At 51.9% G+C, this 22,860-nt stretch overlaps 6 protein-coding genes across 6 annotated transcripts; 1 reads left to right on the top strand and 5 right to left on the bottom strand.

Annotated features, from left to right (window-relative positions):
• Positions 1-1,122: 1,122 nt before the first annotated feature.
• On the top strand, positions 1,123-2,678 carry CONPUDRAFT_151567 (uncharacterized protein; the record flags this gene model as incomplete). Its single annotated transcript, XM_007768028.1, has 3 exons — positions 1,123-1,173; positions 1,232-1,258; positions 1,311-2,678. The coding sequence occupies 3 exons, from the start codon at positions 1,123-1,125 to the stop codon at positions 2,676-2,678; spliced, it is 1,446 nt and encodes a 481-aa protein (XP_007766218.1).
• Positions 2,679-2,959: 281 nt separating this feature from the next.
• On the bottom strand, positions 2,960-4,797 carry CONPUDRAFT_135908 (Indoleamine 2,3-dioxygenase). Its single transcript, XM_007768029.1, has 2 exons — positions 4,398-4,797; positions 2,960-4,341 (listed from the first exon to the last, which is right to left on the bottom strand). The coding sequence occupies exons 1-2, from the start codon at positions 4,614-4,616 to the stop codon at positions 3,028-3,030; spliced, it is 1,533 nt and encodes a 510-aa protein (XP_007766219.1). The 5' UTR covers positions 4,617-4,797; the 3' UTR covers positions 2,960-3,027.
• A 195-nt stretch (positions 4,798-4,992) lies between these two features.
• CONPUDRAFT_120534 (uncharacterized protein) lies at positions 4,993-7,551 on the bottom strand. The gene is made up of 14 exons (XM_007768030.1): positions 7,541-7,551; positions 7,469-7,485; positions 7,261-7,395; positions 6,794-7,203; positions 6,633-6,741; positions 6,549-6,570; positions 6,480-6,493; positions 6,376-6,424; positions 6,282-6,327; positions 6,172-6,232; positions 6,063-6,122; positions 5,880-6,010; positions 5,574-5,816; positions 4,993-5,521 (listed from the first exon to the last, which is right to left on the bottom strand). The coding sequence occupies exons 3-14, from the start codon at positions 7,347-7,349 to the stop codon at positions 5,106-5,108; spliced, it is 1,650 nt and encodes a 549-aa protein (XP_007766220.1). The 5' UTR covers positions 7,350-7,395; positions 7,469-7,485; positions 7,541-7,551; the 3' UTR covers positions 4,993-5,105.
• Positions 7,552-9,296: 1,745 nt separating this feature from the next.
• CONPUDRAFT_100731 (uncharacterized protein) lies at positions 9,297-12,122 on the bottom strand. Its single transcript, XM_007768031.1, has 18 exons — positions 12,086-12,122; positions 11,968-12,034; positions 11,691-11,863; positions 11,293-11,636; positions 11,146-11,238; positions 11,073-11,097; positions 10,938-11,019; positions 10,849-10,881; positions 10,786-10,797; positions 10,716-10,729; positions 10,544-10,652; positions 10,334-10,476; positions 10,215-10,272; positions 10,076-10,143; positions 10,002-10,012; positions 9,820-9,952; positions 9,724-9,750; positions 9,297-9,647 (listed from the first exon to the last, which is right to left on the bottom strand). The coding sequence occupies exons 4-18, from the start codon at positions 11,316-11,318 to the stop codon at positions 9,438-9,440; spliced, it is 1,044 nt and encodes a 347-aa protein (XP_007766221.1). The 5' UTR covers positions 11,319-11,636; positions 11,691-11,863; positions 11,968-12,034; positions 12,086-12,122; the 3' UTR covers positions 9,297-9,437.
• Positions 12,123-12,849: 727 nt separating this feature from the next.
• On the bottom strand, positions 12,850-15,209 carry CONPUDRAFT_135912 (Indoleamine 2,3-dioxygenase). Its single transcript, XM_007768032.1, has 4 exons — positions 15,082-15,209; positions 14,902-15,017; positions 14,341-14,837; positions 12,850-14,277 (listed from the first exon to the last, which is right to left on the bottom strand). The coding sequence occupies exons 3-4, from the start codon at positions 14,632-14,634 to the stop codon at positions 12,919-12,921; spliced, it is 1,653 nt and encodes a 550-aa protein (XP_007766222.1). The 5' UTR covers positions 14,635-14,837; positions 14,902-15,017; positions 15,082-15,209; the 3' UTR covers positions 12,850-12,918.
• A 2,271-nt stretch (positions 15,210-17,480) lies between these two features.
• On the bottom strand, positions 17,481-22,833 carry CONPUDRAFT_163646 (uncharacterized protein; the record flags this gene model as incomplete). Its single annotated transcript, XM_007768033.1, has 7 exons — positions 17,481-18,445; positions 20,296-20,809; positions 20,861-21,181; positions 21,242-21,655; positions 21,707-22,183; positions 22,236-22,379; positions 22,432-22,833. 7 exons carry the CDS (start codon positions 22,831-22,833, stop codon positions 17,592-17,594), a joined length of 3,126 nt encoding a protein of 1,041 aa, XP_007766223.1. The 3' UTR covers positions 17,481-17,591.
• Positions 22,834-22,860: the final 27 nt, after the last annotated feature.

The raw sequence follows: 22,860 nt of genomic DNA on the forward strand, positions 1-22,860 counted from the left end.
CGGAGAGTGTACAAGCATGCAAAGTGTACCAGCAGGGAGAGCATAGCAGCACAGGGAGCATACAAGCATGGAGAGCATACAACCATGCAGACCATGCATCATGCCCCCCTTTGGCTTCTGATGTAGCACCCTTTTAAGGGAGTCACTCCCATACTTCAGCACCCCTCTGGGCCAGTAACATGTCCTCATTGTGCTCTGCCTTGACAACAGGGCTAGTGCTACTGTCTATGTCCCTCCGAATGTCCCAAGATCTGCAATAGCACCTGTGCACCATTGGCAAGGAGACCCCTGATACCACTGTTTCTGTCCATGAGCTCTCAGTTGAGCCTTTATCCATGGACCACACCATCTCATGTACATGTTGCGTCCACGGACAACATTGTATATGGTGGCATATATTGGCCCACTATCCCACAGTTACAGCCACTATGATCCATGGAATCATGGACTATCCACAGGTAAAGGGTCTCTTAGACAGGTTTTAACAACTACTAATTATGTCCAAGAGACTAGTTAAAGGGGGGGCCTGAAGTGAAAAAATCGGTGAACAGTCCAGCCATCGGTTCGCATTGGTGTGTATCGGTGCATCAAAGAAGCACCACGAGATATGCTTCGATTCACCAATCCGCCCGGATTCCCACCCATCTGAGCACAGCACGTTTCCACTGGGCCTTATGCAGGCCGACGTACGAGGGCTCAGCTACTCGAAGTGGTCTGGAATGTCGCTCAGCAGTACCAAGGTCAAGATAACAGTGATCAAACACCTGTCGAACCGGAGTCATGACTTTGACGGTTGATCAAAGCTAATATAATGTTAGTATCATCTTAGAGACTCAACTTATAATATTACTTTACCTTAAATATATTCAGCGCCGAAAACGTTGGTATTGAGGCTGGTTTGAGACAGAACAAGGACTGAGCAGCGGCGACGTGAGGTGTGCCGCGGATTCGAGGATTTTTGCTTATGTAAGCGCTACGCGCTGCTGGCGGGCGTTGCCCACCACCACAGCATTCAGCAACTTCCAACAGGCTCGTCTCTCTTGTCGCCCAACATATTGATCGCGTCTTTGCAAAGTTTTGTTAGTCTAACTACACCTCGCATTCAACTCCAGAGACGGAATCATGCCCTTCAAGAGTGAATCCAGTGCGACTCTGCACGTGATTGGCAATCTCGTAAGTAGCCGCTGCGCTTGCGTTTTCTCACCACCTTGAACATGCTATAACAAATCAGCTCCCAACGCTTGCTCTTGAGGTCACGGTACGTCTCGTATCATATAGTCGTACCTTCTTGGGATCATAACGTAATGCAGGCCACTGTTCATACTCCGTTTACTCCGTACGCAAGGATGAACCACAGTGTCACGACAGCATCAGAGACATGTCAGGTTCGAGCAATTGTGGACACGCTGTCGTCAATGGTTGAAGACGCAAAAGCAATATTTTCAGAGGTATCGCGCCTGATCAACGTCTTAGAGGATTCTCTAGGTTACCATTCTCGCTTGGTTTCCTCTGTACCCAGGATTCCCGTCGAGCTCTTGAGCGAGATCTTCTCCCTATCTCAAACGTCCGTCATACCACATCATAATACGGGCCTCCTACCCGTCCTCCCTCATTCATTATCTGTAGTAACTGGTCCTAGCGGCTCCCTAAATGTCGCTCAGGTCTGTAGCAAGTGGCGAGACATTGCCATCAACACCCCGAAGCTATGGAATATGGTCGGCATCGTACTCCAGGGTGAATTCTTGTCCTATAAGGACATTCCTTGTCCTTACGAGCCACTGAAGAGGGCGGGGCAACTGCCTATGTTTGTCACCCTTGATGTATCGAACTTAGGCATGTTAAACCTGGAACAGGACAGCTATGAATATTTTCAGGTGCCTAATCCGACGTACGACACTATCAGGGGAATCGATGTCCTGTCGCGGCAGGTACATGTAATACCGCTCTCTCATTGGATATCTCAGTTCAGCTCCATCACACGACTTTCTCTTCATAACGTCGAGCTTGCGAGACTCGTGGCTCTCCACGGTGTCGTCGGCCTTGGCGACTTCTTCGATCGTTTAACGCACCTTCACGTGCACGTTAAAAACAGACTAGATTTGGATGGATTCTTACGGTATCGCACATGGGAAAACGTCACTTCTCTGACTCTGGACACGACACACTCAACATGCTGGAGCGCCGTCTACGTGCAATTCCTCTTCCGCAACTTTCCCAACCTGCTCGAGCTCTTCCTCGCAACCTGGCAGACAGAATTCGGACAGGTCGACGATAAGATCACGGCAAGGACATTGCGGTCGTTCGCTCTCGTCACAGGACCCCGCTGCGATCCTCCAGAAGAATTTAACCCGGAGGGACCTTTGAGGTTACTTGATTCTTTGACCATTCCCTCGCTTCGCGACCTCGTCCTTACTGCCCCGCCGTCAGGGGACCTCGGCTTTGTGAGCCGCTTCCTCATGCGATCGGGTTGCTCCCTGTCCAGCCTCACCTTCGTCAACTTCTCGGAGGAGAGAGACGTTTTCGCGCACACCGAGGATAGTTCAATTCGCCACGCCGGCGATATAGTACGAGAGGAATTTGGCATTCCATCGGTGGAGTTCAGCTTTAGCCTAGGGGAGAGTCGGATATATCAAGAGGCTAAGGAGAGATGGTATGATGTGGACGGTTGGTCAACGTGAACTCGTGTTTCATGTGTATATCGTATGCTTTGATCCGTCGATATAGTACTATAGTGCGTGACGATCTCTGAAGTATAAAATTACGACCATAGTGATTACGGTAACTGCTCATATGATGTACCTTGTCGGCGGCAGCGACACTTCGTCAACGCCTCGTGTCTACTCCAGATGGGAACCGTCTTTGGTGCAGTCTTGTTACAAAAGGCAATAAGAAGCTTAACGTAGTCAACGTTCTTATTTGGCTGTCGCAGCTATTAGGAACAACCGTTGAAAAATCCCACATCACAAGTATGTTTTATTTGATGCTCCAAAAGTCTGAGCTTTAAAGCATATCGTAAAATATCTCAGCCTAAATTAGTGCTGCATGAGCCGTCTGGTCGCGCACGCCTTTCAGAAATCTAACAAGGTCCGTTCCCCCTGTTCCTTTCAATTCTCTTGCCTCCTTCACCGCATGCTGAGCAGCTGTTCTTGATGCCTTGCCAATGTCCACTGGTGTCTCCAGTTCAGTCACATCGTCCTTCGCTGAACCTTTCTCTGTCAATCGGGTACGCTCATTCGCGGCAGGCGATACGATGTACGCAGCCACAATTCGAATATGGCCGTCGCGCAGCGAACGCACAGCAGCTACCGAAGCGTTGTACGCATCAAGCAGCGCTTGCGTGTCCGTGTCGAGGCTTTCAGAATCCCAATCGTCCGAAGACATAGCGCGAGACGAAGCCACTCGTCCATCGATAGCCGCCCGAAGCTGACGAGGAGTGACAGAAAGGTGGATAAGAAGAGCGCGGTGGCGCTCTGGCATGTAAGCCTGCATATCGCGGAGTAGAGAGCCGGGACTGCGATACGAGGCTTCGCCTCCGTTCGCGCTCGCATCGCCGTCCCGAGTTGCGACACAGTTTCCGAGACCGAGGAAGATGTCCAAGGCATGTATGACTGTGCTCTGTCCCGCACTCGGCCCCTTTGTCTTGGTAGGCTTCTCAAACCCGGCTTCCTCTGCTCCTTCCCAGACCCATGGGTTCCCCTCTTTCTCTCCGAAGAACCAACCTCGCACTTCACCATAAAAGACCTCGGGTTCGCAGCCGTCCTTGAGGCTCTCGAGCGCTTGCTGCATCTCGGCGATCACAGAAGCCAGCGAATCCAGGTATGACGTGATTCGCCTGAACGCGAGGTCGTCGGAAAGGAACAGCTCGTCCAGAACGGTCTCCATGAGCGCAAGAGCGCGTGCTCCGGCGAGCTCGACACGCTGCGAGGCGAGGTAGAAGACCTCTTCGGACCGAGTGGACGTGAACGTCTGGAGTACCGTGACCCTGTCGACGGTCGGGAACTTCGGGGAATAGAAGCCGAAAGCGTCTTTATCGGCCGAGCTTGGGCCCAGCATACTCTCCGCCGGGCCGGCGATGACGCCTTTGGACAATCCGCCCTTAGGGGGTTCCGTTTCCGAGACATGCCAGTTATACAGAACGTTGTCCGAGTAGGTCAAGACTGGCGGAAGGTCCATTTTGCAGGATACGGAAAGGATGGGCAGAGATATGGAATGAGGAATGATGACAGGGGTGGAAGGTGGCAAGGAATTGACATAGAAATGGAGGAGATAAGCGAGGACATGATGTGCTCGTCGCAGGAAGTGCTCTGAAGACATGAGAGGTTCTCCAGATAGAACAGGCATCTATACACCGTCACTGTCACCACTAGCGCCCTAAAGCTTTCAGAGCCACGACTCACCTTTTCTAGCCGCGCTCGCCAACGAGCACTCGCTGTGACCTCCGCGCTCGTCAAGTCTTCCTTGGACCCAAGCTGGAGACGCAAACCAATAGCATCATCTAGGATCACTTCCCAAGCTTCATACTGCGTCAGGTAAACAGAAAGACGACGCAAAGGGGCCTCCGGAGGCATAAAACCGGTATGTGTATGAATGTCAAACTGGTCAGTAGTAGTCGACATTGGCGGTAGGTTGCCGAACGGAGCGAGAGTGGAATGCGCGATATGGGCGAACGAAGAGGCGAATGAAATATGGTCTACAGGAAAGCGAGGACGAAATCGCGATATGGCGACAGCGAGGAGGATCGTTTAGCTCCTTAAGCATGGTCGGAACCTTTTTGAAGGTAAGGACGGTTGACATCGCAAGTTCCTTCCGATCGCATTCTTGGGCCTGGGTCTGGTTGGACGCGTACTAACGCAAAGATGGTAATTCCTCGCAATGTTTTTGGAAGAACTATAGCTAAGATCGTATGCTCAGCTCTCACTGTGACGAGATAAACTCCCACTGTGACGATTGACAGTATATCAACGATTGTGACGTTCGCTGCAGCGTGAAACAGGGGCAATGACACAATACATTGCGACAATACAAGCTTACTCATCTTCAAGTACACCTATACCTTATAGTAACCCTTTCTTTGCCCTACATACTTGCGGCGGCGGCTCGAAGTTTCAGTCATTCGCCTTGAACGTCGGGAACTCCCCAATGCGTAGCTTCGTCGCTCCATACGGCCAGAGCGTAATGTTCATGGGGCTCCCTGAGCACGTTGCATTCTCCGGTGGGCTGTCAGCAAATGTCTCACCGCCGAGTCCCCACGTGATCTGGCACGCTGTGACGGTCATGCTCATTGGGGGCAGCTCATGGTCGTAGATGGGTGATGGTAGAGTGCCGTTGGCGGGAGGATCGTAGTTGAACGTGATGGTGTCAGGGTCGATGGCGTACTCCCAGGTGTCCGTATAAAGGAACTGAAGGTCAACGGCGAGCGGCTGCATCGCGTTTTGTTTCAAAACGGTGTAGTTGCGTGAGATATCGAAAGCGTAGTGCAATGGGCCTCGATGAACAGCAATTGAGTTCTCGGGCCGTTGTTCTGAAATGATTCTTCAGTGACGTCATAACGGCGGCTCAAGATAAAGACACACCCAAAGTGATTTCTGGTGTGACGTCCATTACCAACGTGGTTGTCCCGGCACCAACTTGAATAGACTGCAAACCATTCTGGGGCGAAACCGCTTCAGGGTTTCCTCCATTGACTGCAATCGTAGCATTCGGCACCCAGCTGGGTACCCGTACGTAGTACGTGAACGCCTGGTCGGCGTTTATCGTAGTCGTAAGCGTATCCGCGAACGGGTACATCGTATCCACAGAGACGTTAACGTTGTTGTCTAATGTACGAGACAAATATTCGTCAGAGGGGTATGTAATCCGAGAACAGCGAACATACGTACTATTCGCGAGTGTAGTTTGAGTTGCAAACGGTCCCAGATAGACGTGAACAAGCGAAGACTTGTCAGGTGTCGTAACGAACGCATTCGTGACAAACTTGGGGTAGCCTTGAGGGTGATTGACAGTGCAGCAGCTGAAAGACAAGCTCGTTCAGCACGAGAAGGCGAAAAATGGCACTAACGTACGGATAGTTGGGCTCAAGTCCAAACACGTTGGAGTAAGGACCGTCCGAGGGGAAGGGGTTGCTGAACAATGTCATTAGTGTGAAAACCATCGCACATAAGGTTGTCTTACTCGGTCATGTTTCGAGCAGCAACTTGGTTTTGCTCTTGCAGATACTGCCGCGACCACATCGCTGCGTATAACGTCGGCAACATACCCAGCTAATATATTCTGATACTTACTTCCAGTCAGTTGGGCGGGAAGAGCATTATATGCAATCCGTTCGGCCTGGATGCCATAAGCACACAGTATTGACTGAGACAAAATCGAACTTACTCGGTCAGCGAATTTGGTATCGCCGCTGACTTGGAAGAGGTAGGATCCGCTATGCAATATTAGCCCCGATGCACACATCGCGATTAAGCGATTAACGCGCTCACGTAAACATGGTTTCCTGTATAAGGGGTACGCTCAGTACACCATAACTCCGCTGACCTTCATGAGCTTACCACTATGACGCAAAGTTCAGTGCTGCCAGGAAGGGGTTGGGATAGTTAGCCAAAGGAAGAGCAAGACACGAGCAAAAAAGTTACCCTCGTATAGCTTGTAAACCAGCGAGGTGCTCGTCAGCTGCGAAGATACCCGACGGACGTCCATGGTATTCGAAGAGCAGGTCCCATCCGTTGCTCATGAGATCCAACACTAAATATGTCCTTCCGTAAAGCAGTGAATGCATGAATGATGAAAGGCTTACAAGTCTCGTTGTGCGTATAACGGTATGCCGCCGCTCCGGACTTCAAGCCCTCAGCCATATTCACGCCATGCCATACGAGTGGGTTATTGAACGGATTCGGCAAGTTCTCGACTGCCACCGTGGGGAAGACCGACTGAGAGAGCACCTCGTCCCATCTGGTACCGTTCGCCTTAAGTAGGGACATGGTGTCAACGAGCAGATCCTCGTTGTCGTTGGGGTAGTGCTCATACAGCCACTCGAGCACCATCACGAAGTCGCCCCACCGCGTCTGGCCCCAAATGTCCATCCCTTCGTTGTTTTGCAACATTGTGTGCGCGAGCTCAACGAACTTCCAAATCTGAGGGATGGCACTATCGGCAATGGATGGGTCATATTCGATCAACTGGATCACGCCGAATAGGAATAGGTATCTGCGGTCCGTAAGCATGAACCTTACAGAGGCTGGAACACTTGAAATCGAAACATACCTTCCCCAAAGATAGCGAGGCTTGGTGAGATCGAAGACTTCAGGTCCGATCCAGCCCGATGAATCCTGATTGGCGAATACGAAGTCCATGAACGACCTAGTTTGCTCTTGTAGCTCAGCCGAGTCGATTATGATACTGTTTGGTACGATGCCGTTCTAACAAGTCAGTTGTTCAGCTCTCAATCAAACAAGCGAAAAAAGGGACCCACAAACCAATAACTTGCGGCTACAGGTAAAGAGGAGTAAGCGTTACAGTTATAAACCAGTGACTAATCACGTACCTTCTTCGAGGTCGGAGTAGTATGAAGTTCCATTGAGCCAATCTGTGTCATTGACGCTGAAGAATAGGTTAAGCCCATCCGCAAACGAGGAGAAATTGTCCCGTACTAGTCGTAAAAGTTCATTTCGTTCCCACCGAGTCCGTTCGTCTGGACCATCACCTTCGCGTAAAAGTTGATGAGACGACATGGCCGATAACGTGCCCATGAGTTAGTACTTACCTGATCGTACAGCCATCCTGCTGGTTTGATAGCACCCAGAGGTAGGTATTCGTATTTCTTTTGGACGACTACGTAGCAAGCCTGCTTCAGTGGGACGCCGAACAACTGATCGATTGCAGACTTACGTCCAGAAGTGGAGTTCGGCGCCTGAGCCCCTGTGGCAGCGAGGACTGCAAGCGCGGGTAAAATCGCGAACATCACGAAGCTTTTTGCCATTGGGAAGGACGACGCGGGGGAGCGAAGATACCAGCTTTGTGCAGGTTATATGCATGCATGCTATTCAGCGGTAGCCGCGCGAGCATACTGCTGATTATGGTCAAGAAGCGTCGGCACGCAGGGATTCAGTGCGTCGATTGGTAGTAGGGTCACCCTGTGACTATGGGTCTCGTCAAGTGTTGCGCAGCCCGTGAAAGAATGAGTACGTACAGACAAACTGAGAAGGAGCCTTGCGGCCCGGCGGTCCTGAAGAAGCTCGCTGCCTCAACACGAGATCACTAGATTGTGGACACCGGTCGTTGATACCGGAGACACTTCCGTTGACAAGGGCGTGAGTATCCCGAACTCTTTCCGCTTGATGTGCGAGTGTACGTGCTCTCTGCCATCTTCGCTTTGCCACTGAGCGCGCTCAATGCCAGAACGGGCTCGTGGCAAAGCAAGGATGATAGCTGAGCCGACATCGGTTCCGAGAGTGCATTTCCTCCGCATATGATCTCCCTCAAAGCACTCTTCAGTATGTCAGGCCTATGGATAGCTCTTCAACATGTGGTGGGTGGTGCACCAAAGACCTCGTGATCGCTCACCTTGAGATAAAACTATCACGTCGTTGGTGTTGCGGTCCGGGACAGAGCCGGAGGTACCATGAGCCGCTCACACGGTATCAGAGGACGCGATTAAGTCTTGGGCAGGGTGCCTTGTCGTAAGAGAGGAGATGTTAGATGTGAGTAGGGGATGAGCGTGAGGTAAAGCAACACGATCAATCAAGCTTTCTACCTCGCCTGAATTTCCACGTTCTCACGGATAGGCGGAGTTTGAAAAGTACCGTCGGCACAACGATGTCACTTTCATGGTCTCGGGTGCCAGTCAACCCCACAGTAACTGTCCCCACTGCTCAAGTCGACTTGAAACAGCCCTCACATGGTTAATTAAAACCAATAAAACTCAAAGCAGGAGATGGTTGTATTGTTGCAGTGGGTGCTCACGGAGCAGGCTCATAGAGAAAGCGAATATCATCATGTGGTTCACTCACTAATGTAGTATTAATCTCTGAACAGGCGATGGAAGAATTTGACCTGTCCCTTGAAGAACGCATCTATGTGGTATCTGCGCAGAAGCGAACAACGTCTGACAGGCTTCTGTTTTGCGATGACGGAGGGGCTCACTTTCGCTACTCCAATCCATGCTGACGCTAAGCGTTGATAAACTCGCAAACCATGTTGTGTAGAAATCCCTCTTACCTCTTGTCGAAGGCCAAAGGAAAACGAGTTCTATTAGCATTTTTACCCTCCTATCAGAAGTACTGCATCATACATCCTTCGTGGTCAAAATGCTCTTTGGTATGCCCCGAGGGTAAAATACAAAGGCCTCTCATTCCAAAGTAAAACATGTTTGAAGGAACGAACGAACTCGGGTCTTGGGTAAAATTCTGTACAAAGTCATCCTCAAAACCTGGTAATACGAGTTATACCGCTACACTATCTCCAAACCCTGCCGGTTTCCCTGTGTTCCATTGCTGCCCACCCTGAGGATTCGCAAACGGGTGGACGCTGTACCCACTGGCGACACCGCCGAAAGGCGCGATCGCCTCGTCCGAGCCACGACCGTGTTTGATGTCCGCCGCGGCTGGACTGCTGACCTCTTTCAGCTCATGCGACTCCACGCTCACGACCACCTGTGTGTAAATTTAGCTTTCTGAGCTTCTCGAAGCACCCACCATGTGAGGCTGGGAAAAGACGGTGAACACAAACCTGGGGACCTGACTGGGCCTGGCCGGCCTGCGCATCAGATCATGATTCATGGTCAGCCTGTGTAAGAGCATTTGCAAAACGTCGGTGATGGCTTACCCGCCCGCCGGACAGCATCTGCGCACTGCCAGAACGCTGAGATGAATCAAATCCACCGCCTTTACGCGAGTTGAGGCTAGACATAAGCGAATTTGTGTAGAGTTTCGGAAGTGGGATGTTGAAGATCAAGTAACTGTCTCCAGGTCAATTTCGCTCGTGTGGACACGAAGCTTAATACTCACACCCCGGAAGTCTATGACGCAACCAATGTTCTAACATTCAGCATATTCCATGTATCCGTTGATAAAGGACTTACATCGGCACAAAATATGATCAAGTTGATAGACGCACAGATCGCCGTTAGAAGACCGGTCTGCAGAGTGACTGCGCGGGTCCGTGGTTGATGGAATCATTGTCAGATGCTGAATCCCCGAGATGATGGAAATGCGACATACGTCTGATCACCTTGTTTACAATATCGTCGGTGGCGGCGAATCCCGTCCGGAGAGAACGCTGTGTTTCAAACCAGATTCAGCCTTGGCGGCTCACGGTGTGTCAATGTCGTGTCACGCACCAAATGCTTGACCAGAACGGTGGCAATAATGATGTCTCCAAGCGCCGAAGCTGCCAACCAGACAATGACGACGTTTTCGAACGTCTGAAATTCGAGGAAGCTGGTGCGGAAAGTGCTATAAATGCACGATGCAAGCGCGCCGGCTACGTGCCAATTAACAAGCGGACGTTAAGTCAGAGCAATCGCTAAATAAGTACGGTGTTTGCGTACTGAAGTTGCCGAGAGCACATATGCAAATGGCTAGGACACCCCATATGTTATTCGTGATGACCTTGACGCGCCACGCAAAGAAACATTGTACCATTGCCGTGATGATGCCCTGCCGTGACGACTTTGGGTTAGCACCGGTCTTAGATTCATAGCGATTTGAATATGAACCCACTGCTGAGATAGGATCTAAGCAGCGTATTTGGTTAGCCCATGCCGAGGCGCTCGTATAGTGGGCAATGCACCTATCGAAAAGACTGTTCCACGTCAATACGGGATACTAGCAACGGTGGAGCGTAAGCACATACCCCAATTCTCGGTCGCTATGGTCGTCTCATTGCCTGTACGCGGAATAGGATGTTAAGAACGCTTCGATTGCTTAACATTGTTGGCTCACCAAAATCAACGATTAGTCGGCCATAGACATAGATCACCAAGAACACCGTGTTGACTATGTCCATAATGAAGAGAACCCAGATCTTGGACGGGGGATGAGACACACGTAGACAAAATGGCACGATGGGGAGCGTACAAAGAATTTCATCCAAAATTTGTCCCTAAATTAGGCGTCAGGATTGTATGATGCAGAGTGGCATAGAACATACTTCTTGTAGCTGGAGAAGTAGAGGTACACTTGAAGAAGTAGAACTCCGAGGAGTAGGATATTGATCATCACCCCGATGAAGAACGGGCCTTGGCTATACGATCCATATCAGCGAAGAGGATGCGTTGTACGTCAATGATACGCGTACATGAGTTCAGCGATCGTTTGAGCCATGGCGAATCCTTTGGGCGAATCGATGTAGCAGGCCTGGACGGAACGTGCTCCCTGCGAAGGTGTAGCAAAGGGCGAAGGAACGAGGCGATCCCAAGGGGGAAAGGCTGTTGTGAGTCCGCGTTATAGCCTCGCGTTTCTGCTTGACCAAGTTCGTCGATTGCCTACAATGGAGAGGGACAAGAGCTAGAACAAGTAACTCCGGGTCACGGTTCCACAAAGTTTGATCCATCACTTCCCATTCGATCGCGCTCTCAACAATTTTCGCATGTATGCGTACATTCATTGATCAGAACTATTCATAGTTTGGGTTCAAGAAGGCTGTGAGGTAGTTACGTTGGTAGCAATTGGCGTAAAGAAGCAGAGTGGACTCACATGCATCCAGGGCTCTTCCATCCAGAAAATATTGCCGATAGGCTATGGCAAGCTCCCGGAGACCGCTGTCAGTTTGAGATGAAGAAGATCAAGTATACGTGGTGATCCCTTGCAATACGCAAAGCAAAGCTGTGCGCAAACCAAAAAGCCACGGTCTAGCCGCGTGTTTCAAACTAATGTGCAGATGAGTCATTGAGTGCCCATCTTATCGGTTTACCACTCAGCGAACCACTCCTCATTGGGAGCCAAGGTATGGTTTAACATATGCAGCTCTCACCAGTGAGGGATTTTGCTGAACCTGATTGTCGCAGTGAGTTATGAACTCAATGCACGCGGTCAGGTCACTGAAGATGTTTCTGAGTAAGGCATAGAACCGGCATTGACGGTGATCCCACTCTGTTCTTGAGAAAGTTGATGCACTTATAGATTAAGCGATCGGACTGATTGCACTCTGGAGGCTCCTGAGGTAGTGGTGGAACAAGGCGGAACTCGGTACTCGAGGCCCGAGCGCATGTCGGGCGTTTTTGAGTTGGTGTAAATGGAGCGGGGTTTAAACGTTTATCGGAGACCAAGAGAGGGTAGTTTGGAGCTCCGCCGGCATATGCCGAAAGAGACTTATCGGCCTCCTCGGTCAAACGATGTTACCATGCGACCTATAATGCCTCTTAGTCGAGGACAACATAAAAATGTCAGTGTTTCCAAATAGAACGTTCGGACGTTCAATAATTCTCCCGACCTTTGATATTTAGTGATAGATACGTGTCCGCCCCTAGGCTGTCATAACGAGTTCCTCTAAGTTAAAAAATACGGGGGTGACTTCTTCTTGCATCTCTGGAAATTAAACCCTATGAGCATCAGAGAAGCATCTCCTAGAACGTCATAGACAATAAGAGATGTTTTATCGTGTACGGATCGTTATCTAGAAGTTCAGGCTTGCTGTTATCCCTCGTAGCTATGTGCGAATTGTGTAATCCGAAGGATTCGCCGCCGCGTCGTGCGAGACCGACTCAGACCTTGTCAGGGCCATCGACGGGAAGTAGGTGACAAATCATCAATTTGTTCCCCCTAGCCCGAGGACTTGAGCTTGAGAGCTGAGTGAGACCCTCCAATCACATCACAGAACTACACGCATCGTCATCCCGCGTTTCATCATGAGTTGGGAATTTCCGTCTGATGTATGCATATGTCACAAAGCCTAAATACCTGATAAAAATAACACAATTCTCTATCACCGCTTCTCTCCTGCAATGACCGCCCGCGCAGTCTGATCCCGCACACCCTTGAGGAACCGAACGAGGTCCGTCCCGCCCGTACCCCTGAGCTTGCCATTTTCCTGCGCCGTGGTATCTACACGGCTCGCCGCACCCTCTACTCGTCCCTCCTCGCGGGCCTGGGCACGCTCCCGAGCACGGGCAGCTGGCCCAATGATGTATGTCGCGACGATGCGGATGTGCGCGTCGCGCATGGCCTTGACGGCTGACACGGCGTCGTTGTACGCATCCAAGAGCTCCTCTGCGTCCTTCTTCTCCTCATCCGAAGTATCATGTGCCAAGCGAACTGTCTCAACACGCGCCTCCACAGCGTCCCGGAGCGGACGTGGCGATGCGGAAAGGTGACGCAAGAACGCACGGTGGTGGCGGGGCATGTACTTCTGCATGTCGCGCAGGAGAGCGCCAGGATCGTTCTTCTCATCAGCGCTACCTTCCTTCCGCTCCCTATGCGCGCAGTTATCGAGACCCAGGAAGACATCCAGCGCATGGATGAGCGCGCTCTGCCCCGCACTCGGACCCTTCAGATCCTTCGAGATCTCGATCGTCTCCCTCTCCTCATCGCTCAGCTCCCACACCCACTCCCGTCCGGGCTGCTGGCCATGGAACCACGGCCTTATCTCCTCGTAGAACTCGCGCGGATCGCATCCATCCCGTACGCCCTGGATCGCGCCGGACATGTCGGCAATGACATCGGAGAGGAGGGAGAGGTAGCGAGTGATGCGGCGGAAGGCGAGCGCGTCAGAGAGGAAGAGTTCGTCCAGCGTGCTTTGCATGAGCGAGAGCGCGCGTGCGCCGAGGAGTTCTGTACGCTGCGAGGCCAGGTAGAATACGACTTCGGAGTGGGTGCCGCTAAATGTGTGGATGGAGGTCACGGTGGAGGGGGTAGGGAGACGCGGGACGGAAGTAGAAGATGAGGACGGTAAAGGAGATCCGGGTTCAATAGGGTCCGAGGAAACTAGGCCGAAGGGATTGTCGTCGGCCGCTGAGAGGAAGAAGGCATCTTCGTCGGCGGGTACAAGCCCGAATGGGTTGTAGTCGTCTGAGCGAGATCTGGCATGGGCATTGGCGGTTTCTTGGGCTGGCTCTTCCGTCAGGCGCCAGTTGTACAACACGTTGTCAGAATAGGTAAGGACAGGCGGAAGCTGCAGGTCTTCCGAGACTCTAAGCATGGGGAGGGCAAGCGATCGGGGAATGGCAATGGGAGTCGTAGGAGGAAGCGAGTTGACGTAGAAGTGGAGGAGGAAAGCGAGGGTATGATGACCGCGCCGGAGGAGATGCTCAGATCCAACGAGGAGCTCATGCGATAGAACGGGCATCTGGTAGTCCGTCCATGTAGATGAGCATGGATGGAGATGAACATAGGGAACAGATGAACGCACCTCGCGCACTTGTGCACGCCATCGCTCGTTCGCCACTACCTCGTCGTCTGTGATATCTTCCTTGGTACCGCGCTGCAAAGGCAATGCGATAGCTTCTTCTAGTAAGCACTCCCAAACAGCGTACTCGATCGGTAGCTGCTGGGTGGGTTCATCGGGAGGCATGAAGCCTGTCCGACCGTGAATATCGAAATCATGGGCAGCGGTGGTGGAGGTATCTGGTACACCAGTTGGTGGCCCGACTACGATGTCGGGACGGGGAAGTGAGAGGAAGTGCTGTGATGGAACGCTTGACATTTTTTTCAATTGATTTTAGACCTTCTGAGCGGGAGGTGATGCGAGTCAGAGGGAGGTCGGCGAGGGATCGATGAGGGCTGGTGTGGCTTATAAAGCGCAATGACGGGGTGGGTAACGCCCTCACAGAGAGGGAAAGGCCGAATGCCTGGGATGAGCAAGCAAGGGAAAGAGGGTAAGAGTAATCAGATAGCGTGACCTCAGCTCTGAATAATTATTCGGAGTCAACGATTTTGGCGAGCCTGTCGTCATTCGGATGTCGGCCCGCACCTTCTTTGATGAATGACCGTGAGATATGGGTGGCGGTACGCCTGTAGTCTCTTCGTGCCTGGCCCATCCTGATCGCGCTCGGCGTCCATCCCGACCTCAAAGCCTCAACTGACACACTGTCACAACGGGTATCGATGTATCAGCGGTGTATGACCTGTATAAAAGAACCCTGATGCTTACAGGTCGTTCGTATTCGCTTGGCCTATAGGCCTAGCGCTTGTTCCAGCGTGACACCACTTTACCCCAATCTCCTCGTCCATATTGGACTCATTGTACTTTGCATCCTCGCCCTTGTAGGCCCAGTGAAGAGCCAAAACCTTGAATAGTCACCAAAAGATGCACAGGGGATTGGAAGGGACTACACTGCATACTGAGGTACTTTAGGATGGCTCAAAGCAAGCATCGTGAAAGTGGCGGCGGAAAGTATGGTAAGTGCAATGCCTAGATTCAGGTACTGCGGTATATGCTCGGTCAGCTTGTATTATTAATCAGAAAAAGCGTAGGTATTACAACACTCATATTTTTTCTAGCGCGTCGAATATGCAGGTACACGCAGGGTATTGAGGTAGCGCTAGCGCCATACACAGTTGTGCGTAACGATGCGAAGAGTCAACCAAACACTACATCTGCTGATACCATCTGCTCTTACACTGCACAAACGCCGGCGCTGTCCCCCAATCCTTCTCCACTTCTACACATGGAATCCCCATCTCATCGCGCACCATCTCCACAATATCTTCCCACCGCGGTATCAAGAATGGGTTCAGAAATACCAGCCGCTCAAGTGCACAACCGGACCTGTCGAGGAACGACAGCAGCCAGGTGACATCATTGGGCGAGGGCATCTGCACGAGAAGCTCCGTTAATGCCGGAAGGTTGAGCGTGCGGCAGAGGAAGTCCTGTTTCTGGTTCGGGTCGGAGGCGATGCTGCTGCCGTCCCCGTCCATCGACTCGTGTGGCGAAACGGCGAGGCTGAGCGTGCGGAGTTTGGGATGGAAAGCACAGCCGTCATGGATGGTGCTGTACGTGCGGCGGGTGGGGGAGATGTCGAGCGCGGGATCGTCGAGGAAGAACTCCTCGAGCGAGGGGAAGTTGTCGAATAGCCGTGCGACGTCGACCGATAGCCCGTTACTCGCGAGGACGAGGCATTTGATGCGGTCCCACTTGTGTTTGACAAACCGGGTCGCGTTTTCGCCGTCGTGAAACACGACGTGGAGATGCGTCAGGTTGCGGTATGGCCCGTTCTGAGTGGTGTCAAGCGGGAAGCGGAAGCTCCAGTCGAACAGGGACAAGTATTCGAGATTAGAAAATCCAGCGAGCCACGGCTCGATGGCATCGTGGCGCACGAAATGGTGCGAGTTGATCTCGAGGGCGCGGCACTGCATCTGGAAATCCGCCAGGTACCCATTCGCGCATGCGTCCGTGAAGGCCGGCAGCTCACGCGAGCTTGTGCCGTGCGCATCAGCGAACATTTGCTTAAGTCCGTGATGCACCAACACGTCGACGCAGAGGTACACCGGATATGCACCACACCTTTGTAGGAGAGCGAGCTTTGGATCAAGCTTCTGCGCAAGATTGGACTCGGGGCTGGCGGGATTGGAGTGACGACTGGTGCCAAACGAATCCGTATCCCACCGCATGTAGATGACGTTCCATAACCTCGGGGTGACACTGAGTGCAACGCTGCGCCAGCGCTGGCAGACCTGTGCCACGTTCAGCTTGGCCTTTCTCCCTTCGGGCGGAAATCCGGATCTCCTCCCCCTCGTGAAGTGCGCCCCACCAGCAGATAGGTCAGGCACGAGGTGTTCAAAGATGCGGGAGAGCAGCTCAATGGGAAGACGTCCAAGAACGGACACGAACCGCCTGTACTCGTCCTGTGAACGAGCGAGCCTGTCTCGACACGCCGCCAGCTCGCCAATTAGGCTGTCCAGTTCGTGAATGGCACCGCCTATATGGCGAAGGGTTTTGTGGATTTCATGTCGGTCTCTGGGTGAAGAAGCGTTGAAATTGGTGCCCATGAAGGGTTTGAAGCGCGACCGGGATGCATTCTGTGTGGGAATAGGGCGTCAGAACGTACAGGAACAGAAAATCCACAATGCTGTGCATGTACTGATAGACATACGTTTGCATGGGCGAAGAGAGCCGGAAGCTGGTCCAAGCACAAGTCAGCTTGGAAGGTAGTTGGTACGAGCGAAGAGCTGACGTGCTATGGTATGAATCTCCTCTATGGGGCGTGGCATGTCGTAGGCGACTTTACCCTGACGAAGTCTGGACGGGTCCGAACGAGCGGGAAAAGAGTGAGGTTCGGAACCATTGGGCGGCTAACTTGACCTGCCTCCACGGAACATGCCGGTCCGTCTCGGTCGGGCACCTGTGCAAGCGACCTAGCAGTGGTGATTAATCATTATGATCATTATAGGAATGGCTGTGTGTAGGCTGTGCGCAGAGAGTCCATAAGCTCACCAAACGTCATCATATTGAGATAACATTGACACCTGGTGACCTGAATCAACGTCCCTCCATGTTACTACAGTAGTAAGCTTCGAGATAACATGTAGCGGTAGTCCGACTCCCCCGGTGTCCTCATTGAAGCGTTACATACTACTAGCGACTTAACGTTAGTTAGATCTGTTCAAAACAATTATCGTACAAATACAGGTCAAATCGCAACATTTTATCAAGTACGCTCTTCACTGCCCTTCATGTTCGTACCAACGCGCCTTGATGTCTTCGAATAAACCAGTCCTTGACACCGAAGGCGAGTACTCCACGATCGGGATATCGAACCTCTGCTTCATCAGCCTCCCGAGTCCCACCAGCTTTTCGCCGTAGTGATACTCGCTATACTCAAAGCGATCGGGATCAATGAAGGTCTCACTTCTGTCACGGGGAACATAGCGATTGAAATGGTCGTCTTCACCGTCGTAATAAACGTCGTACTCCTTCGGTTCGTCTTCGATCCGTTGGCAGGCTCGATCGTACCCTTCTTTGTCAAAGCAAATGTCGCCTTCTTCTTCTTCCCAAACCGTGTCCCAGTTGTATGACGCGGAATCTGCGTCGCCCATGTCAATAGCATCACTGTCGCTGTCTCCATGGCACACATTGAAGTCGGATGATATGATGGCGAGGCGGCGGAGGCAGCATTTGGAGCGTTCTAGCAAATCTATTACGTTTCTGATGCTGGCAGGGCTTGCTGCCGAAACCGTAAGATCTCTTAGAGAGGGAAGTATAGCGACGTCGAAGAAACTGCTGCCGTAGAGGACGTCGATGCACACACGTTTGAGATTATGATGGGTATGATGGATGTGATCTTCGTCAGGGGCAGAGAAATCAGACCAGAGGTCGGGTCCAGCAATTGGCGCACATAGCTCCACAAGACTTGGGAGATTAAGCAAAAGCGTGGGTATTTCAATGTCGATGCGATTGTTTGATTCAATGATGAGGGATGTGAGATGAGGCAGGCGGAGCCCGGTAACATTCTTGCTTTCGGTGTCGCCGTCCCCCTGGATCTGGACGTGTATGTGGGTGAGGTGCATCCAGAAACCTGAAGAATCCGGATCATCCACCCGTATGGACAACCCCAGAAATAGGCGCTGCAAATTAGGAAATCCCTCCAGCCATGCGGCACTGACCGGCGGTCGGCTCTTCCTCGCCTCTCGAAAGTGATCGCGAGTTGAGTATGCCTTTCCGATAGAGAGATCTAACCCCTTTATTTTCCTTGTGATATCCGTGTTGAAGATGTCATATCGAGAGAAAATCCCACTGTCTCTCAGGTAGATAGAGAGATATAAGGGAAGGGACCCGGCTCTTGTCGCCGTTTGCACAATGCGCTGGCCAGACGGGTTTGACCCGGTAATATGGATGTGTCTCCATAGCTGAGGAGTAGAGAGCGCAGCTTCTCGCCATCCTTTGCACACCGCAGCCAAGATGAGCGGCCGAGCAAGCTCTTGTTTGGATGGTACGAAGTCACGATTAAGAAATGCGATGTTTGACTCGAGGGATTCCAAGAAAATCTTTGATAGCATTTCAAGTGGAAGTCTGTCGGTGAAAGACATGGACGTGGACAATCTGTCGGTGAGCTACGCGAGTGGTTCCTCAATATATATACAAGGATCTTAAGTCACGGAATGACGAACACACCTCATTGACACTCCCTTGAATTCCTTCAGCATGCAGCATGCGATACATCGTGAATGTGTGGTGGTGGGTGAATCGCTATCAGCGGCGACTCTGTAGAGCTAGACGCAAGACAGAAAAGTCGATAAGCCCCACATAGCAAGTCCCCTCGGAAATAGCCGCGTAGATTCTTGAAGAAGCGAGAAACTGCGGGGGCGACCCTTGGTACAGTCACATAAAGCTGGAAGCTTCCAGCATGAATAGGACTAATATTTGTTATCACGCGAAACCTTGCCAAGAATATCGGTAGCGCCGAGAGCCCCTGAGATCTAACGGGGAGACAATTCACAACTTGCAAGTTGCTTGCAAGTGCGTCGAAGTGGTGCTGGGGTATTGCAATAATCGCTGTATCAACACCTTTCTGAGGTATTCCGGGCTCCCTTGCTTAGCTAGTGCTCATGAGAGACGGAGCTGCGTGGGTGAAACATTAGGGGAGGTCAAAGAAAACGAGGTGCGACTCCATGAAACCAAAGAAGTCGCACACTTTGAAGATAAGAAGCTAGACTCAGATTTTTTCAGGGCCCAAGGAGGTATTAGTATTTCCGAGTTTGCTTTCCACCCGGTTGAGAATGCGTAGCTTTTCAAGGGAGTGTCATGCGACGAATTAAAAATTGCCCAGAATCAGAGCAAAATGCATCAGGATTTCTGCACCTTCCTTATTCGGCCACTTATCGCGAGACGCGGCTCAAAAGGTCCCGAATAAGCGCGGAGGCCATTAATAAGTTGACGCCGGCTTGTGATCTGGACTGAACCTACTTGGAATAAGAGACGCATGCACTTCCCTTCCCCTTTTCCGTGACTTTTTTGAAATACAATTAGCCTTATCGTGTAACAGGGCAAGCTGTTCTGCCTGATGCGAGTAGCCTTATGAGTAACTTAAGCATACTTGTGAGTAACCTGAGGGGATCTTATTCAAGCCTTCATCGTCATCGCGTGGTCCGGAGAGGGGAGAAAATCGTATTATAAGGCCTAATAAGTACAACCAAGAGTGTCTAAGAGTGTCACTAGAGCTGTCTATGATGATTATAAGGTCTGTAAAGAGACTCTATATGTTGTAAGGTGTTGCAAAAGTTCGATAAGCAGTCATGGAAGAGAAGAAAAGTGCAGATAAGACATCAAGATAGAAGGACAGGGAAGCGCTCCACGCGGAATTGGCTCATGGATCCTGCAAAAGATGACAATCAACGCTTGTGCAGACAGTAAAAAGACGATACATACAGTTGAGCACGAGGAAATCGTCGTCAGACGGACCCTCGGTGCCGTCAGCTTCGGATTCCTCGCTCTCCGAATCATCGTGTTGGATGACCTCACCGGAAGCCGCGAAGGCATCAATGATGCGCTCCTCACCCATCCCGACAGCGTACTGGTAGAACTTCTTGACCAGCTTGCCGTAGTGGTCCTTCGAAAAGGGGAGCGGGGTGGCGGGGGCGGGGGCGTCGGGGGTTTGAGAAGCGTCGGGTGCTTGAGAGGCAGGTGCTTGGGCCTCGGCAACGTCGTCGCTGTCGCCAGCGTTGCTTCCGGTGTTGGCCTGCTTCTTCTTGCCCTTGCCCTTGGCCACAGTCTTCTTACCCTTCTTTGGCGGCTTCCTCGCGGCATTGGCCTGGGTCATGAACTTCTTCGCCTTGCTGAACCCTTCGCTGTTCGCAGAGCATCCCGAACGGATTGTGTGTTCGAGCGCGCCACCAACGTTCCCAAGCTTGCCCTCGACGTTCATCTCAAGTGCTCGGCAGCACTACAAATATATCAATTATTTATGATCAGATTAGGAAAACGTGAGACTCACAGCTGCGGCGGCTAGTGCAGCAGCCCTGTACGGAATATAATCCGGCTCGTGAACGTTGGCCAAGGCGGAGATGCGGACGAAGCCCTGGATAGCCTGGAAATGGCACGAGAGTACCATGAGGAAGTACGAGCCCAGGAAGGTGCTGAGGGGATGCCTGTCCTCGAACTTCTCGTAGATGAATGCGTTCTGAGCATGCAGCTCCTTCGAGTAGTTGAGGCGCTCCTCCTCCTCGATGATGTTGCTGCCTGCGAAGACGAAAAGAAGGGCAGAAACAGCAGTAGAGCTGAAGTTGTTCCGCCAAAGGTATAGCCGATCGAGAGTCTATAAGTCCAAAAAGCATCAGGATAATTACAGGAGTAGAAGTAAAATATCACGACGTACGAGACTGATGACCGCCGGAAGATATTCAGGAGGAACTTCAGCGCCATAAATAACGCGCCAGATCTTCTTCAGCAATTCCGGGAGGCCATCGTCCTTCCAGACGGCGTCGTAATCCTGGGCTCCGTAGTACATGCAGACAGTGGGGATGAAGCCGCCAGAGAACTTTCGCTCGTCTCGAGCACCAGATGGCAGATCATCCATACAATACTTCTTGCCCTTGCTGGGCGCGTTGACCTTGACAGCGTCAGCGGCATCAGGAGTCGTTGACGCACTGACCGCCCGGTGGGAAACTGGTCGACGTGAGGATGTTGGCTTGGACGAGGGGGCCCGCTGGGTGGTGGAGCCGACAACCTTGGCCATAACCTTTGTGCGTTTCTGAGGGCGCTCCTGCGCCTCGGACGCCCTCGCGTGCATCTGAAGGACAACAATTAGTAATATCTGAAGTAAATTTAACGGACTACGTACTGAATGAGTCGTGCGCGGAAGGCTCTCAAGCTTCCGCAGAGCCGGGATTTCCTTGGGCGAGGGCAATTCTATAGCCTGGACATCCTGGTCGGGTTCCATGGCGTCGTCGTCCAGGTTGTTGCTGTCCTGTTCATTGGTCTGCAAATCCATCGCATCGTCACCGCGCTCCTCCTGGCTGGCGGCCTCTATATCCTGAGGTTCGTCTTGCCCATTCCCGGACCTGTCCTTGTCCATGTCTTCAACTTGTGGTTCGTTCTCGTCCACCCCGACGTCAACTTCACCAGTACTCATCTTCTCTTCATCGCCGTCCTCAACCATGTTGTCGCTTTTGTAGCCAATCTCGTTGAGGTGATCCATATCTTCTTCGGCATTGGACTTGACGTCCTCGTCTTCGTCCTCGTCCTCGACATCTTGTCCTCCGACTTTTTCCGAGACGATGGGAGACTCTTCAAAATACGGCTCCTCTTTCGAAAGAGCCTGACAGGAGAGTTAGTGATAGCTCTCAAACTCGAACCACGGATATGCTTACCTCATCATCTTCAGGCTCGGAGGCAAGAGCCTCGGTGAGGGTTCTCTTGAGGGATCCAGACTGGGGCTGGAGCGGCTCGCGTTGCGTGAAAGGTGGACCAAGGTCTGGAGTGGGGGAACGCCAGCTGATGGAGACAACTACATTCTAAACCTCTGTCAGATAGCGAACATAGCAATACCATAGAATAAAAACTCACATCCCGGGCTCTGCCGCTCTGAGCCGCAATGAACTTTTGCTCGTGTTGGACATCGCCAGAGTCGTCATCATCGCGAATGTTGGGAACCTCTTCAGCGTCATCGTGGGCTGGCTCCTGAGTGATGGGCTGGCCCTTCTTTGATGTTGGGGCGGAGTTGGATGTGGTGGACTTAGACCTTGCTCTTGATATGGAGGTGGTGGCTGTAACAGTTGTCTTGCTGGAGGTAGAGGTCATGAAATGAGAATGCGAAGTACTGAGCCCAGACCGAGCGTCGGCAGGGACATGGGCAGTCCAGCTGGCGACGCGGGGAATGGTCTTGAGCTGAAAGGTCCTTGGCTGGCTGTAGTATTCGAGCGCGAGGTTGCGCCAGTGTAGAGTAAGTTCGGAGAGTTGGAGTAGCATGGTGAGACGGTTGTCAGAATATATCAA

The sequence above is a fragment of the Coniophora puteana genome (assembly GCF_000271625.1).
Source record: "Coniophora puteana RWD-64-598 SS2 unplaced genomic scaffold CONPUscaffold_3, whole genome shotgun sequence".
NCBI classification, from domain to species: domain Eukaryota; kingdom Fungi; phylum Basidiomycota; class Agaricomycetes; order Boletales; family Coniophoraceae; genus Coniophora; species Coniophora puteana.

Bases quoted from the DNA above. Each gene is read 5' to 3' on its own strand.
- CONPUDRAFT_135908 (XM_007768029.1), bottom strand. From the start codon at position 4,616: ATGTCGACTACTACTGACCAGTTTGACATTCATACACATACCGGTTTT. The intron at 4,342-4,397 runs GTGAGTCGTGGC...GACGGTGTATAG, and splicing joins GGCGAGCGCGGCTAGAAAAG to ATGCCTGTTCTATCTGGAGA.
- CONPUDRAFT_120534 (XM_007768030.1), bottom strand. From the start codon at position 7,349: ATGGACTTCGTATTCGCCAATCAGGATTCATCGGGCTGGATCGGACCT. The intron at 7,204-7,260 runs GTATGTTTCGAT...TACGGACCGCAG, and splicing joins CCTCGCTATCTTTGGGGAAG to ATACCTATTCCTATTCGGCG. The intron at 5,522-5,573 runs GTGTGTCTTTAT...GAATCATTTCAG, and splicing joins CACACCAGAAATCACTTTGG to AACAACGGCCCGAGAACTCA.
- CONPUDRAFT_100731 (XM_007768031.1), bottom strand. From the start codon at position 11,318: ATGGCTCAAACGATCGCTGAACTCAT. The intron at 10,273-10,333 runs GTGCGTGACACG...TTTGAAACACAG, and splicing joins CCGTTCTGGTCAAGCATTTG to CGTTCTCTCCGGACGGGATT. The intron at 9,751-9,819 runs GTAAGCCATCAC...TCTGATGCGCAG, and splicing joins AGATGCTGTCCGGCGGGCGG to GCCGGCCAGGCCCAGTCAGG.
- CONPUDRAFT_135912 (XM_007768032.1), bottom strand. From the start codon at position 14,634: ATGTCAAGCGTTCCATCACAGCACTTCCTCTCACTTCCCCGTCCCGAC. The intron at 14,278-14,340 runs GTGCGTTCATCT...ACGGACTACCAG, and splicing joins GGCGTGCACAAGTGCGCGAG to ATGCCCGTTCTATCGCATGA.